The following is a 17656-nucleotide window of genomic DNA, read 5'->3' as shown; positions in this document are numbered from 1 at the left end:
TATATTTTTACAAGTGCATATTGTGAGAGCATTTCAGTCATCTTTAGAATGGCATTACAGATTACTCAATATAGGCCTACATGTAGGCCACAGTATGGCTTCAGTTCAAATTAAATGGGAATGATTTCTTAGTGTATGTTGAGTAAGAAGACAGAGATAAAAAAAATGTTTATTTGCAGACAAGTCCTCAACTAGTACTTGTGTCAAAAGTTGTATTAGTTAGCTCAGTAATCATTGAGTACTTAAACTGCTATCAAAACTGACAGCTGATGGACAACATGTACTGTAGGTCTTTTGCCACCCTTACCCATAGGAGAAATATCTATATAGAACAACACTTCTAATATGGTATATATTATGAAAGTAAATCATTACCTGGACTCATTTTCTTGATATGCAAGGCACACAAATAGTCTGGGCGGAAGAATAGTCGATCATACCCCGCCCCCCCAAACAAAATGCCACAAGACTTTTTTTAACCTTCAAGATTTTGAGTGGTAACAGTAACATAACTCATTCCCACTACACCTTTGCATAATATTGTACATGTCCTCAGAATGCTCTACATCAGTGGTTCTCAAACGCTACCAAACGGTACAAAGTGGTTCTCCGAGTACCACCTTGACAACCAACATTAGAATATCGCAGTAAAGGACTTCCGTATTCACTTTTGCCAGTCAGTACAGGAGAGGTTCATAATGGCATTCCAACCCAGGTGAAAAACCCATATACTTAAAGGCCAACTTCCGATAAAACTCAGTTTTACTCACTCCTTTCGAAGATCGGACGGTCACCCCAAGTTAAACTCACTTGCAAGGCTCTCATAGCGGTGCGTCAACTCTCCTGGCTGTGTTTCCCGGTGTTTCCCAATTTACATAAATAATGCAGAGAAATCCGAGCGAATCAGGAAAGCCTTTCTGTGTTTCGTCACGTCGAAAGAAGGCGTTGCCCACAAAGGTTTATATCGACCCATTTATCTAAAAACATGTCGACTATTTTTTTTCTGCTTGTTTTCAAAACAAGCAACGTCTGGTGGCCCGAACATAGCTTAGCTTAGCTATCAGCTGGTTGCTACTCTCAGGTACACACACAGCACAAAGCCTCATACATAAAGCCTGCTCACTCTGGTTGCTCCGTGCCTGCAGCTCGCCTAGGGGTCGCTGTCAAAAGAGCACAGCCCTGAATGGAGCCTGCACGCCTCCGTTGGCGCCCCTATAGTGCAGTACCACCCGGGGAAGTGGCGACTCTGTTTCTCATTACATTCTCTCCAAGCACTGGAGGACTGAGCCAATCAGAGACGCGTTTCTTCGAGAGCAGGAGGAGTGAGCCAATCAGAGACGCATTTCCACGAGAAACACGGAACACTCTCTCGTTTCTCCACAAGCCACCTTGCCAGCTTGCAAAAACGTCTTGAAACAAAGCAACCAGAACGTTTTTTAAAACAGGACCAACGCGTAACACATTCAATAACAATGGGGAACACAGCAATATTAATCAAATGACGTTGAGAGGCCATCTTTAAAGTGTACTTTTTTTGACCGTACTTAGTACAAAGTGTACTATTTTCAGCGATTTAAAGTGCGCTTCATTGCACTATTAGTGCGCTGAAGCACTACTAAAGCAGTACTTCAGCACACTTGCAGCACACTGAGGATGCTAAATTGGCACCGCTTTTGGACAACTTTAAGTGCACTACAAGCATACTTTAGAAAGTGTGCTCCAAACACGCTTTTCATGCATTCGTATGGCATTAATAGTGTGCTTGAGTACACTTCTATAACATTTTATTGTTACTAGAAGTACAATAAAAGTATATTAACTTCATGCTTCTTTGGACTACATTTGAACATTTTAAGTATGTAAAAAGTATATCATATTAAGTATTGTAAATATATAACAGGTATGCTTGAAGTATATTTACAGTACACTCCCAAGTACAACGAATAATACTACAATCCATGCTGGTTCTCAGAGCTTGTACATTACACACAGCCACAAGTTACAGTAGTGATACAGTATGCATGCCTAGCACGACTGACATTTACAATCATTGCATTGTTACAGAGATTTCAGATAGGCCTACACATTTCACTTTACTTCATCCTTGTTTACACCTTCCAGCAGTTGATCATTTGAATTGATCACGAATGGTGACCCTTGATGCTTTGTTTGAACAACTAGTTCCAACTTACCTCTCACCATGATATTATGGGAAGTGTGAGTCTATATATACCAGAACATATACGTGACCATCATAATGACGGTGGGAACATGGCCATTTTTGTGTACCACTTTAAAATGTTAAAACTCCTACAATAAATGCAGAATATAACAATGAGTAATATTTTCATGCAAACCAAAGATATTTAGAGGTAAATGGCTTTCTGTTTGAGAAATTTAGCTCCAAGAAGTGCATTGCATGATGGTACATGCATGATGATGCATGATGGGTAAATGCACTTTGTGTAAGCACACTTTGAATATATTTGGATGAAGCACAATCATAGTGCACTTAGAAAAAGTATACTTCCAATATGTTAAAGTGATTTACTTTAAAGCGCACTATAGAAAATCACACTTCGAAGTCACTTGGGTGAAGTATAATCAAAGTGCACTTAAAAAAAGTGCAATTGCAATATGTTATTAAAAAAATACACTTTTATTAAGTTCACTATTAGAACACTATTAGTATATTCCTCTAAATACACCTTAGCCAAACATCTTCTAAGTGCACTTTATGTATGGTTCGCAAAGTGTACTTTCTTTGAGAGCAACTTAATTACATCTAATTTTAAGTACACTTTAAATAAGCATATTGTAAACATACTTTTTCTTAGCACAAAAAGTGTGAGTGCGCTTTTAACATGCTAAGTACACTTCAGTCGTGCTTTTATTGTACTAAATTGACCACTTTTTCACCTGGGAAGTGCCACCAGAGATGTCTCAAGTACCACCAGTGGTACGCGTACCACAGTTTGAGCACCACCGCTCTACATGTTTCAGTTCTATAGTTGTACTGTACAGTACAGTGCAGTGCAGTGGAGTGCAGTACAGTAGCATACAGAATGGTGCAGTATAATAAAGTACAGTAGAGTATAGTACAGTACAGTACAGTAGCATACAGTACGGTGCAGTATAGTACAGTACAGTACAGTAGCATACAGTACGGTGCAGTACAGTACAGTAGCATACAGTACGGTGCAGTACAGTAAAGTAAAGTACAGTACAGTACAGTAGCATAAAGTACGGTGGAGTCTAGTTAAGTACAGTACAGTAGCATACAGTACGGTGCAGTCTAGTACAGTACAGTACAGTACAGTACAGTACAGTACAGTAGCATACTGCACGGTGCAGTAGAGTACAGTACGGTATATCACATTACAGTACAGTACAGTACAGTACAGTATAGTAGAGTACAGTACAGTGCAATACAGTAGAGTACAGTATAGTCTTATAGACGTTAGCCCTCCAAAGCCAATAGGATTTCCACATGCTGTTGTTTTAAGTTTTTGAAAGACTATTTTAGTAGCCTATGTGAGAGAGGGAAGGCAGGCAGACATGTTTTAAACAAAGGACCACACCCACAAATAAAAAATAACGAGCAAACAATAAATTAAGTGGTTAGGTAGCCAACATGTCATCTAGATTAAAGCCAAAAGTAGATGGGAAAACAGACATGTTACCATTTTGCTCTTTTAAAACAAAGTATCTGTCAATATACTGTATGTATGGTGTATTGCATATTGATTATTCATAATTTCCTAAGCATAAATGCCCTTATCACTCCATTGTACACTTAGGACTGCGATATACATATCTGAACATTAATCAGCATACATTTGTCATTTGACAGCTGTCACTGACACTTGATATGTACACATGTATTATTGACTTGATTGATATGAATATATTTCAGTTGGACTCCTAGGGTTAAATCATTGAGGGGGTCCTAAGGAAGTAGTAGTAGTTTGTGTGTGTGCACGCATGTGTAAGTGGGATTAAAATTATTGTTTGCCATCTTTATCTGAAGAGCAGACTGAGTGTCTGAACCTGCTAATGCTAGCATGCTAACATTGAGACAGTTACTGTATGTGTGGCCCAGTTCAAGGGTTTATCTCTTCTCCCCTAAATTTTCTAACCACAATTTTCTTTTTGGATGTTATAGATATGACCCACTGCAAATTTTTAAAACTCTTAATGAATGTTGGTTCAATAGCTAAATGCCCAGAAATGAGCTCTCAATTGTAGAGTGATCTCATTCTGACCATGGTTTTTATGATTTTCCTGTTTTTGAATCTAAATAAGACATATATAACATTGTTTTTATGGTAAGTTTTGCACATATTTTCAAAGTTCAGTTTGTATACATCACACACAAATAGGTGGATTGGCCCATAACACCATTATGTCCAGGCAGTACAGCATTTTACTACTATTGGCTGGTTTTGGGCAGCCATCTTGGATTTACCCCATAAAAATTACCTTAATGACATTGAAATTTGGGGCACCCCTTCTGAAATGATGGAGAACACCCTAAGGAAGGTCTACACCGATTTTGGTGCTTCTATCCAGCGCGTAACGATTAGGCCCTTTTTTGACGGTAAGAGACCCAGCTATCACTCTTGTTGGGGAATGTAAAAATTCCACAACAAGTAACTCTGTTATATAACACTGTTATATCACTGATTCCACAACCGTTATCAACATTCTGTTTAGGGCTGTAACGATACACTCAACTCACGATTCGGTTTGTATCACGATTCAAAACCTACGGTTCGATACACCTCACGATTTCACAATTTGCTAACATTATAAACTTTATTAATAAAAACTATGATCGTTTATAGGTAGAATAGGTTACTAATAATTTTAAAAAGTTTCTATATAGGCTAATAATAATGATGCTTGGAAGCACTATCACTTCATATCATGCGGTTGTATTCTGGGCTGATGGGTATCAAAGCGTTAAAAGGGACTCCACTCCTTGTATCGCGATACAGTATCGTGACTCTGTGTATCACGATTTCTCAGTTCGATACAATATCGTTACAGCCCTAATTCTGTTATAATGGACCACAGTCTTATGCTGCAGGCACATACTCAGGGCTTATGGAAGGGGTCTAGTGGGGAGCTTTTTTCAGTCGAGGGGCTGTTTCAAATTTTCCGTTTCAAAAGTTCTCCAAGGGCCGTACTGTGAACACCAACCAGAATGTCCCCCTGCACTTAAGGCCTGTATTGAAGGTGGCCACCTTTACAACAGAGACCACATTCACTAGGTCCCCTGGAAATATAACTTAATTGTATTGCAAATATTAGACTGCTTTACAAAACATGTCATATTTAATGTGAAATCAAAATTATATCGATGGCCTGATAAGATTAGCCTGATTATCATCGACTTTCAAATCTCTTCGAGACTTGGTCTGACCAAGAGCAAAACAATTAACATTTCCCAAACAGCATTTCCCAATGGCCTCCCTTGGTTTGCTAATGATTGTTTGCCTCCCAACAAAGTGGGAGGAGTTCCCGTATTAGCGGGAACTCAGAAAGTACTTGCATTGACTTTTGACCTGACTGGTAGCAACGCTGAAGCTGTTGCGTCACTAGGAGGGCACGGCCTGGTTATGATAAGATGGCCTATGGGCCATTAATGCCCATATTAATATTTAGAAGTGTCTTTCCAAACACTCAAGGACACTATATAAAAATAAGCAAGGGTAAAAACAAGACACAATGAAAGCACAGAAAACGTGACAATAACATTTTCAAAACATGTTAAAGTCACAGTGAATATGCAAACAGTTGTCACAGCTAACTGACACAAGTGAGTTTTCAATCCTGTTCAGAATTTGAACAGGGGTAGAAAGTCAGTATTGTGAATGTCTGGAGGGGATGAATTCCAGAGTTGGCAAACAGAGCAGAGCCACTGGGAGCTCTACTCTTCATAGAGCTGAGACAGTGAGGGGACAGGGAGCAGGAGGAGGAGGAGGAGGAGGAGGAGAAGGAGAAGGAGGGGGGAGGTTAGGAGGCGCTCTTCTCCCCATGGTACTAAGACGAGTGGGCAGAGGGGAGGAGGAGGAACGGAGGAACTCTACTCCCGATGGTACTGAGGTGGGCAGAGGGGACAGGGAGGAGGATGGAGGAAGAGGAGGATGAGAGGGAGCTCTACTCCCCATGGTACTGAGACGGGTGGGCAGAGGGGACAGTGAGGAGAATGGAGGGGGAGGAGGATGAACGGAGGAACTCTACTCCCCATATGAGCGGCTACAAGGCCAATTTGGCTTGAATCGTGCAAATTATGATACAAGCATGAAACTTGGCAGGTATGTGCTTAAGACCAATACAATCAAATCTACCTGATTGGCCACTTGAAATGGCGGCCATTTTCCAAGATGGCCGCCAAAAAGGGCTCCAGAAATGGATTTATTGCATAGAATTGACCTAGAAATTTATGATGAAAGCATGAAAATCAACATGTATGTGTTTAAGACATATACGATCAAATCTACCTGATTGGCCACTTGAAATGGCGGCCATTTTCCAAGATGGCTGCCAAAAAAGACCCCAGAAATGGATTTATTGCATAGAATTGACCTAGAAAATTATGATACAAGCATGAAATTCAACATGTATGTGCTCAAGACCAATATGATCAAATCTACCTGATTGGCCGCTTGAAATGGCGGCCATTTTCCAAGATGGCTGCCAAAAAGACACCAGAAATTGATTTATTGCATAGAATTGACCTAGAAAATGATGATACAAGCATGAAATTCAGCATGTATGTGCTTAAGATCAATACGATAAAATCTACTAGATTGGCCACTTGAAATGGTGGCCATTTTCCAAGATGGCCGCCAAAAGGACCCCAGACATTGATTTATTGCATAGAATTGACCTAGCAAATTATGATACAAGCATGAAATTCAACATGTATGTGCTTAAGACCAGTGCAATCAAATTTACCCAATTACTCACTTGAAATGGCGGCCATTTTCTAAGATGGCTGCCAAAAAACTAAAAGACCCTAGAAAATAATTTATTGCACAGAATTGTCCAAGCAATTTATGATGAAACTCGGTTTGTATGCAATTAAGACCAATAGGCCTACAATCAAGTCTACTTTATTTGCTACTTAAAATGCTGGCCATTTTCCAAGATGGCAGCCAAAAAGACCCTAGAAATTTGCAAATGTCATATGTGCATATTGCAAATTTGGTGGAAATAATTGTTCACTCTCCTTGAATATGTTAGCATGGATGATGAACTGATACAGATATTAAACATATTCTGCAATGACACATAAGCCACTCACAGTATGACACAAAAAATAGCATGGTGATGACATGCTAATGCCAGTTCTTAATTCAATATCAATGGAGGCAGGCCCCCCCCCCCCACACACCCCGAAGGTTATGAGATGCTAATAATACGATGACACTGCGGTAATAATATGTCAATAACGGCAATTCGTGGTTCTCTCGATATTGCTGTTAAACAAAAGGTACACCAAAAACAAGCATTGTCATGAATTTAGTTTATTTGCTTTAATTTAGTTTATTTTGACATTAACATGTTTGATTTAGCTATCACATAATGGCTTTGGCTTGTCAGCCTGGAACATTCAAAGATAATAGCCTCCTCCCAGAGGCTGTGGAACATTCTGTGGAACGCAACTTCTCTAGTCAGTTGCGCCCTCTACCCGAGGGTGAGAAGGCTGATCGTGTCAAGACCACCTGGATCCTCGCCTCTCCTAATAGGACGCATTACACGTGTCTCCCTTGGGTCGGTCACCCCTTACTGTGTGTGTCTCATTCGCTCAGCAGGAGCGTGAGTGTCAATTGTGCTGCCTGGAGTGCTGTCCCTGGGTAGGGCGACCGTGGTTAGCTAGACCATACTTCTCCAATGAAGTATCTCAGGCCCCTGCTCGACCAGGATGCATGATCAAGGGGAAGTGTATCTTTGATGTCCCCCTTGGACTTCAGGAACCATAGTGTGTGCCCTCAAACGGGTATCTATCGGGGCTGGCTTGGCCAGCTTGCTGTGGTGGTGGTTGCTACTAGGTTCTCCGTCCGCAACGTGGACCTACGGCCCTGATAGAGAATGGTCTTTTCTGCCAGCACGGTTGCACCTGCAGATGTTGTGTACTGAACATTCTGGAAATTCCCCCTTGAGCCAAGGCCTGGTTTGCTATTGGGGAATACCACTTGATATTGGGGGCCTCACTACACCTCTGTGGGCTCCACCTGCACATCGGTTACACCCAGACGGGTGGTTTCCGTGCCCTGGGTTCCCTCCACTGCGTGCTCTCCGTGGTATTGGATGTCCGGACGCTGCCTTTGTGCGCCTGGTGCCTAGCCTCTCTTCTTCGGGTTCGGAACTAAGACCCTGGGCCCTTGGGTGGCTGTTGCGTCTCGAGCTGCGCGTTGGGTGAGCATGATACTTATCACTGCTGATGGACGCTGCCTCTTCGCCTTCAACAGCTCTGGGCATCGGCAGGAGAATGGTCTGTGCCCCGGCCAAGCTTTTGTTTGCGCATTCTAGGTAAAGGCAACTCAATCGGGAGTTTTTCAATACCCATAGTGGGATGTCGAGTGTTTCGACAGAAAGAGAACTATAGGTTACCGAGGGTAACTCTGGTTCTCTGAGGGAGATGAACGAGACATCTCACTAGATTGCTACACTCACCCACAAGCTCAACGGCTAGTTGCCTCAGATTGAAGCTCAGAGCCCAACGTACCTCGGATTTGTCCCCGAGGGGGCGGGATCCCCAGCTGTGCAGCTCATTGGCATGACGGCAAGATTGAAATCAAGTTTTGGCAAATGGTCGCGGGCGTTACCCATAGTGAGATGTCTGGTTCATATGCCTCAGAGAGCCGGGGTTACCCTTGGTAGCCTATAGTTATGTGCCTTTTTGCTTGATTGTATTTCCTTCTATGATGAAATCATTGGAAATTCAAACAGTGAATGTTAACATTGATTTGGGCCACATCTGCTAGATTAATTGCAATTAATGAAGTTCTAGTGTCTTCTTTGATGGCCATCTTTAAAATGCAAATGAGTGGATTTGATTATAGGCCTATTGCTCTTAAGCACAAACACACAAAATTACATACTTGTATCATCATTTTTTTGCTCACCTTTGGGCTAAATTCAGCCTTTTTGTGGCCATATTATAAAATGGCTTCCATTTTAAGTGGCGAGTCAGGAAGATTTGATTGTATTGTTTTTTTTTGCACATTCATGCCAAAATTGATGCTTGTATAATAACTTGCTTGATCAATCCTGTGCAACAAATCCATTTCTATGGTATTTTTTGGCGGCCATCTTGGAAAATCGCCGTCATTTAAACTGGAAAATTACTTGGAATGTATTGAGTTGGTCTTAAGCACATAACTGCCAAATTTCTTGGTTGTGCTTGTATCATAATTTCCTTTTTCAATTCTGTGAAACAAATCCATTTCTAGATTCTTTCATGGTGGCCATTTTGGAAAATGGCCACCATTGCAAATGGCAAATCAGATAGATTTGATCGTATTGGTCTTAAGCACATACATGTTGAATTTCATGCTTGTATCATACTTTTGTAGGTCAATTTTATGCAATAAATCACTTTCTGGGGTCTTTTTTGGCGGCCATCTTGGAAAATGGCCACCATTTCAAGTGGCCAATCAGGTAGATTTGACCGTATTGGTCTTAAGCACATACATGTTGAATTTCATGCCTGTATCATCATTTTCTAGGTCAATTCTATGCAATAAATCCATTTCTGGGGTCTTTTTTGGCGGCCATCTTGGAAAATGGTAGCCATTTCAAGTGGCCAATCGGGTAGATTTGATCGTATGGGTCTTGAGCACATACTTGCCGAATTTCACACTTGTATCATAATTTGCACGATTTTTCCTGTAGCCGCTCTACTAATAGGGCTGAAGCAGGCAGAGCCTCAGCGGAAGTGCTACAATCTGGCACACTTACATGTACCAATGTGCAATGTCCTAGAAAATAAAGAGAAAGAAAGAAAGAAAGAAAGAAAGAAAGAAAGAAAGAAAGAAAGAAAGAAAGAAAGAAAGAAAGAAAGAAAGAAAGAAAGAAAGAAAGAAAGAAAGAAATCAGTGATGAGATTGTGAATGTGTGTAGCGTCTCAGTTGGTACAGTTTGTGCATCTGGTCAGTGCCTGCAAATGACCACAGAAATAATTATGTGGGTGGAGTACTGCTCCCTCAAGACTCTTACATAAATACCTCAGGACTATTATATAACTATTTCGCCCCTCCAGAGGATGAGATGCTAAACTATATTTAAACCAGTAAGGCACAGCCCCTATATGGCAATGACCAAGTCGTAATGTATGACTAAAGGCTCTTTGCATTGCCCTGGTGTAGTACTGGCAGCAAAGTTGTTTTCACTGAATATTAGAAAGTTTCACGGGTGGAACACCGTGCCGTAAGGCGTAAGGGGCTTCCATAATGACTCAGTCATCTGAACAGTTGTTGGTCAATTCCTTGTTCAGTCCAAAGTGAAATAGCCAGAAGAATTTAAAGTCCAAATATGGTTGCCCTGCCAGCAGGCAGAGAAGCCGACAAGGGGGGACAAACAGGTCAGTTGTCCCAGGCCCTGGGAGAGAGCAGGGCCAGAATTGGGTCCTCATTGCATTCTATGTACCGGGTGGGGGGCACTTTTAGATTACTTTGTCCTGGGCACGGCCAAAGCTGTCAGCAGCCCTGTCAGAAGGTGTACAGAGAGTGGAGACCTGATTGTAAAAGTGAAATTGTGAAAAGTGAAAGCACAGCGTGCTAAGCCCCTCACAGTTGGGCTTACATTGCCCATGGGGACCCTGGTTCGAATCAGGCCGGGGTCATTTCCCGACCCTGCCCCATCTCTCTCTCCCAGTCATTTCCTGTCTACTCTCACACTGCCCTGTAATAATAAAGGCCAAAAAGCCCCTCAAAAATACTTAAAAAAGAAAAAGTGAAATTCCCAAGGATGTGCAAATGTTATCAGTTCTCAGACCCTTTGTGATATACTGTACACAGTGTCTGTCCTGTCAGGAAGGATACAGTGTCAGAACCATAGTAAAAGTGAAAGTGAAAGCCCCATGTTTGTTATCTTGGCACACAGAAACCCAGGAGGGAGATTTTCCCTCATCCCTGTTGACCCCTGGTCTTCTGAGTTTTCAGATTTTTATGATTTCATCTCAGTTTTTAATTTGATCTCATTTTCCGATTCTGTAATTTTCAAGTCAGTTCTTCAATTTTTTTTTACCTTTGACCAAGCAACATGGCATACCGTAAAACTTTGCCAAACAAGTCTCCCGTCAAACTGTTAAATCACATTGAGCTGCATGATTGAATTGTGTTATGCAAAAAAATGCTGCTGTTGTTGCTGTGGTTGTTGTTGTTGTCGTCGTCGTTGTTGTTGTTACAGTGCACTTCAAGAAGAGGCTTTTGCACACCTCTCTAGTTGGGCAGGTGCGTAGGATATTATTAGTGGGGTTGTTCAATATTCAAGTGTAAAGAAATCCTGCACACTGTCCATTCCACCAACAAACATCATCCGACCTTCTTCAGGTGAAGTTTAAAAGGTAAAGTATTAAAGTTTGTTGGTGGAATGGACAGTGTGTGGGATTTCTTTACACTTCAAGCACACAGTACACAAAATTCCATTTATGCCTGACTCGGTGCAGTGGGGCAGCCCAACTGGCCATCTGGCATACCGGCCATTTCTCGGTGAGCCCTGCACCCTTATGGGCCCCCATTTTCAGAAATGTTTTTTAAAAAAACTTTTTTTTAACATTTCTTAAAATAGGGGCCCACGAGGGTGTGCGGTGTGCCCACCGGTGAGTCAGTTCTGCGCCACAAATTATCAGGGGCCCCTGTAGCCCCTTAATGCGCGCCTTACCTCCTGTGGCACGCTGTAATAGACATTGAAAGTTAACTACTATTGTACTACACTACTATGACAGTGCACAGGGCCTTTAGTAATACATTATGACTTGGCCATTGCCATTGTGGTAACAGCTAATTCATAAAGCCGTGTCTTAAGGGGTTAAGCTAAAAGTGCCCGGGCCCTATTTCTCCCCCAGTTCAGCTCTGGTGGGCAGTAATTCAGGGTATGGCAGTCGAGGAGGAGCGTGTACCATTCACTGCCTCCACTCACTTGGCCGTGTCAGCAAGGAGGAAGGAATCAAGCCGGCAACCCTTGGCCTACAATCCCAACACTAGGGGTGTAAATCACAGCCTCCTCCATGACTCCATACGATTCAATATCAACATCTTATTATTCGATGCGATGTGATTCTATTATTTTCGATACTTAAAAATGCCCCACGATACGATACAATACTATTCGATTAGACTTTTTTCCAATTACTTTTCCACTTCCATTATGTTATGGAGCCAGGGCATTGGGCAGGGGCCAGCGATTCGATTATTTTCAATACATAAGAATGCCCCACAATATGTCAGATTATATTGCAACATATCGATACATTTCCATTCTTATTTACACCCCTCCAACACCCTTAAAACATTGCATTTTTGCTCAAAGCCAATACCATTTTATTTTACAGCATGTGGGTCTTATTGCTGACACTACCTCACTGTGTAATCTGAAGAAGGATGAGTCTACAATGGATGTCCTGTGTTCTGCTGAGTCTTATGTGTAAGTGTCCTATTCATTAACCCTATCCAGACTGGGGGGGGGGGTGTAAAAGTGCCCGCACCAACTTTGATGTTGTATAACTCCTGAATGACTTAAGCTATGACTCTGAAACTTGGTGACATTTCCTAAAATTAAGTTGGCTACAATGTGATACTAAAAGATTAGGTTTCTCCTTTTTGTTGTTGCCATGGCAATGGTTTTCTGACAGGTGCGTCTGACCAAAAATCACAGATCTAATTGTGCATTCATGTGGTCTCGTAATTATCGTAAATACCAGTTGCCGACATTCGAAGCACACATGAACGCCACCGCTTCTGGTATTTACCACTGGACAACTCGTAGAAATTTTTGATATCCGAGTTTACGAGATGATGACGTACACAACAGCTGGCTCTGCTCTCACCATGGCAACCGCTAAGTTGAAATAGTCAAAAACCGGCATTCAGTTTGTTCAGACAGTCATGGTAAATGACAGTGTCAGAAAATATTCAGCATTTTTACCTTTTGACTTCTTAATTAATTTCCTTGTGTAACTGATGAACAACAGTCTATAATCGTTATAGTAACAAAAACTGGCCCGAGTCTCACTATGGTCCGCCATTTTTAATTTGTAAACAACAGCAAAAAGCACATGAACGCAACGCACTTGTAAATACCACTTCGCAACTAGATAATATCTACTTCGGAAGACCACATGAATGCACTATAAGTCTCATCAGGGTACCCTCCTTATAGCCTACTACTTATGGTATAGTTATTCCATTACATTAGCATAGCTTTACCTAATATAATATTGTCTTGATTAATAATCATTCATTTATGCTAATTTATCCTGATTTATGCTAATTTGATGACATAATCCCATGTAAAGTCAAATAGCTACTTTTATCTTTACCAATGTCAAAAGAGCTACCCAGGTCCCAGGAATGCCAAAAAAGCCCAGTCTGGATAGGGTTAATGTTCACATACAATAACATCACCTGTACATATAGATTAATATTAGCCTATGACCTGCCCACAATCATTTTCTTCATTCGTATTCATGGTCTGGAGGATCTTTGACCTGATGTGATAAGAAGGGCTAGACTATGTATTATAATACGTAATGCATTCTAGATAAATAAATAAATAAATATAAATGTACAATCTTCACCTGCCTAGCAATCACCTGGGCTGTCTTCATGTCCTCGACAGGTGCACATGAACTGCAAAGCTTATCAGTAAGCTTCACAAACCCATGGCCATTCCATGTTGCTGTGGGCAGGGACCTCGTACTGGAGTCATCTATTGAGATACTACCTGGGGAAGAGCTCCTAATGTTGACATGGGAACGGAATGTGGGCACGGAAGCCAGGAGACTGGCCACCATTGAAGCCACCAGACAGGCCACCACCCAGGATTCCCGAATCAGCACGGAGAACAATGGAACCATTCTAAGGATATCTGGCGTTCAGGAGTCTGACTTTGGACGTTACACCATCACCGCCACAGACGGGAACACAGGCACACAGCAATCTGCACACAAATATGTGAGAAAAAGTGGTATGATGAAGAATCAATATTAAGTTGCTATACACAAAACTTGTGAATTACATGCAACCAGTTTTAATTACATGAAAAAAGATAACTTCAGGGGCGTCGCCAGACCTATTTTACAGGGGCACGTGCCTGAGTTTTGATTTGCTGTGCCCCAGTATGAGTTTCACAGAAAAAAAGAACAACCTTGCCACCTTGGAATTGTAGCATATAATATGGAGTTATCTCCAGAATTCACACAAAATAGCGCACATACACTGCTTGCAATACTATAATTAATTTACAAGCTCTTTAAAACGTAACGTTTTCCATGTGCATTACGCCCTTTTATGGGGGAAAACATTGGGGGAAAACCAATGCAAGTCAATTGGTGGTATTGGGAAAGAATAAATGAAAGACAATGACCTGTAGACTTGCGTTGTTCAGCAGATGTAGCATGTAAGTTAATGAGACATTTGGCTTGCTTTCCCCCACAAAGTGGCTTAACGCACTTTCACGAGCAAAGTACCCGAATGGCCGTTCATGCGTATAGCATTGGGTCAGCTGACGCCCCTGGATAACTTGTGGAATCATCATTCAGTTACTACATGCAACTTGTGAATGTCATGCAACTAGTGTACTGATGTAACTGGTGACTCGCACACAGAATGACCACTCAAACAGAGTGTTTTTTAGAGTGTTTTTTTTTTAACTTGGTGGAGCCCAGAAGGGTGAAAAAAAAGAAAAGATGCAAACGTTTCAGTCCTCCTGGACTTTCCTCAGTGTCCAGGAGGACTGAAACGTTTGCACCTTTTCTTTTCTTCTTTATTTTTTTTTCACCCTTCTGGGCCCCACCAAGTAAAAAAAACACTCTGAAAAAACACTCTGTTTGAGTAGTCATTCTGTGTGCGTCGGGAGAGTGAGTGTTGAGTGAGTGTTGAGTGTGTAGTGACCAGGAGAGGTCCTCAGTCAGGTGTACTCCCAGGTACTTTGTAATTTGAGACCCTCTCCACAGGCTCCCCGCTGATGGTAAGTGGCGTGTATGCCCTGCTCTGCACCTTCCTGAAGTCCACTACCATTTCTTTCGTCTTGCTTACGTTCAGGGCCAGGTTGTTGGACTGACCACAGTGCTAGGTCATCCACCTCATTCAGGTAGGCTGTCTCGTTGTTGTTTGAGATGAGACCCAGCACCACGGTGTCGTCAGCGAATTTTAAGATGGAATTTGAGCTGCTGGTGGTTGTACAGTCATGCGTGTAGATGTTGTAGAGCAGTGGGCTCAAAACACAACCCTGGGGCGAGCCAATGTTAAGGGTCAGCTGGCTTGAAGTGACACCTCCACCTATTCTGACCACTTGAGGGCAATCAGTGAGATTTCATATCTCTCTCGTCTCTTCTCCCCCCCTTCCAGACAGACCCCCAGAGACATCCGTAGTGCTGCTGTGTGATGTGTCTGCAGCAAGAGCTCAGTGGGACAGGCCTGTGGTCACATGGCTGCTGGACGGGGTGCAGTTGACCAATCAGACATCTCATTACACGTCAGAGGACGGGGCCAAACTGCATCTGCAGGAAGTGAAGGGGCGGAACTACACCTGCATCAGCAACAGCAGCCTGGGAACCAGCGAGGCTCACTTCCTGCTTGCAGGTAATGATAGGGGGTGGTCTCTGTCTTTCTGTGTACATACGTGTGTGTGTGTGTGCGTGCGTGCGTGCGTGCGTGCGTGCACGTTTCGTTGTTAGTTAGCTTAGTGATATACCGTAACTTTGTCCAAAACGATGGCCGATAGCAGCCTGTGATGAGCAATCTTTGATGACATCACCTATTCATTTGTTTTAATAATCGTTGTTTATTTTTCTGTGTTCCAGATTCATCAGTGAGTCGAAACACATGCGCGCACTGGTCTTCTATGATTGCCGCCGTCTTGGCAGTGTTGTGTTGGCGTTAGTATGTTCTTAGCTTTGGTAAGAAGTAATGTAAACACATAGGCCTACTGTATTTAAGAATCATTCATTCCAGATTGTTAATTATTAAGTAGGCTAAGGGTTTATTAATGATAATATTTTATAAATTATTTAATATGTTTTTGTAGTTGTCAGTTATGTGTTTTGTTACTTTGTGTGTTTTATAACTTCATTTGTATAGGTAGTCATATATAAAGAACCCCCATATATGTTAAAATTGTACGTAGGTTTATGTTTTTTTTGTCATGATTAACATTCATTCCAATGTTATTCTATATGTTTGCTTTTTTAATCTAACAAAAATCTAATCATCTAACTTATCAGTCCTCTCTGCCATCCACTCATCATTTAAAGCATTGCTGCCACCTGCTGGGTACAGAGTGCACTTACAGGAGTGCAATTTCATTACACTGTTTTTCACATTCATTTTACTGGTATCCTGCCACATACAGTAGACTGTGCCTTTTCAATTTGGCTATTCCTTGCACCTTAAGTTCATCCCAGGTTAGTGGCATTACACAGTTTATGGATAACATGCTGCCATGTTTATTTTTATTTATTATACTTTTTTTGTACTGGTTACATGAAGGTGACAAGCACTTACACAATTAGGGTTGCCAATCGTCCCTTGAAATACAGAATCGTCCCGTATTGAGAGATAAAAGTACCGTACGGGTTCTGTATTGCGCTGAAATGGGACAAGGGACGTTAAAATGCAGGACATTTTCTGCACATTTTCTGGGGGAGGACCCCCAGACTCCCACCTTAATAAAGTGTTTTCCTTTGACAGCTGGCAACCCTATACATAATACACACAATGAACACTGTGTGTCCTGATATCTTCATTTTGTGCATTGTGTGTAAGCTACATGACACTTGAATTTCTCCCTGGGGATCAATTAAGTAACTATACAACTTTACTTTACTGGTTTACGTTATGGATAATGCACATTTCAGTATCATAAAATATCATGAAAGACGCTACAAAACAGATGTATTTTAATGCACAAATGTATTTCTTTTGATCTATTATATATTTATTTGTATGTGTCCTGATTTACGTTATTGCAGCTTATTATGAGTGCGGGCAGCCATGGCTCAGAGAGATGGTGACTGATGATGTCAGGGGGTTGCATGTTTGAATCCCACCCCACATTGCTCCTGGACCTGTGGCCAATACCCTGTAACTTTGGGGCGCTTTGGATAAAAGCAGGGGTGGATCTATATACAGTAGGTACAGGGCATTCGCCCCTGGGCCCAGGGCCTCCCGTACTGCTGGTGGGGGCCGTATTCACCATTAACACCATGACACCATTAAAAACCTTGAAACTTCTAGTTTTGAAATATATACTGTATATATTAAAATACATTATATAGCTGGCCCTTTTTTAAAAAAGAGTGAAAAGAAATCTTTGGATTTGCTGCACTCGGTGGCAGTGAGCAGTCTGTAGGTCACACCATTTGCTTGAGTGGCTATTCACCTGTAAGACCACACCCCATTCAGCCAACATAAACAAAGCC

The 17656-nt window shown here is 41.7% G+C and overlaps 1 protein-coding gene across 2 annotated transcripts in view; it reads left to right on the top strand.

Moving 5' to 3' along the window:
* The window catches only part of LOC134449021 (uncharacterized), a 45305-nt gene that overhangs the window by 3444 nt on the left and 24205 nt on the right, over positions 1-17656 (top strand). Inside the window, exons 2-5 of one of the 2 annotated variants that reach the window (XM_063198759.1) lie at positions 12569-12660; positions 13855-14202; positions 15585-15818; positions 16040-17361. In XM_063198759.1, coding sequence (XP_063054829.1) covers positions 12618-12660; positions 13855-14202; positions 15585-15818; positions 16040-16119 — 705 coding nt within the window. In that variant the 5' untranslated portion in view covers positions 12569-12617 and the 3' untranslated portion in view covers positions 16120-17361. Of the gene's footprint in view, positions 1-12568; positions 12661-13854; positions 14203-15584; positions 15819-16039; positions 17362-17656 lie in introns of those variants that run through there. The other variant, XM_063198760.1, reaches the window with a different exon arrangement.

The sequence above is a fragment of the Engraulis encrasicolus genome, chromosome 5, assembly GCF_034702125.1.
Source record: "Engraulis encrasicolus isolate BLACKSEA-1 chromosome 5, IST_EnEncr_1.0, whole genome shotgun sequence".
In the NCBI taxonomy this organism is placed as follows: domain Eukaryota; kingdom Metazoa; phylum Chordata; class Actinopteri; order Clupeiformes; family Engraulidae; genus Engraulis; species Engraulis encrasicolus.
Note: the sequence above shows the minus strand (reverse complement) of the source record. Positions and strands in the feature narration are given on the sequence as shown.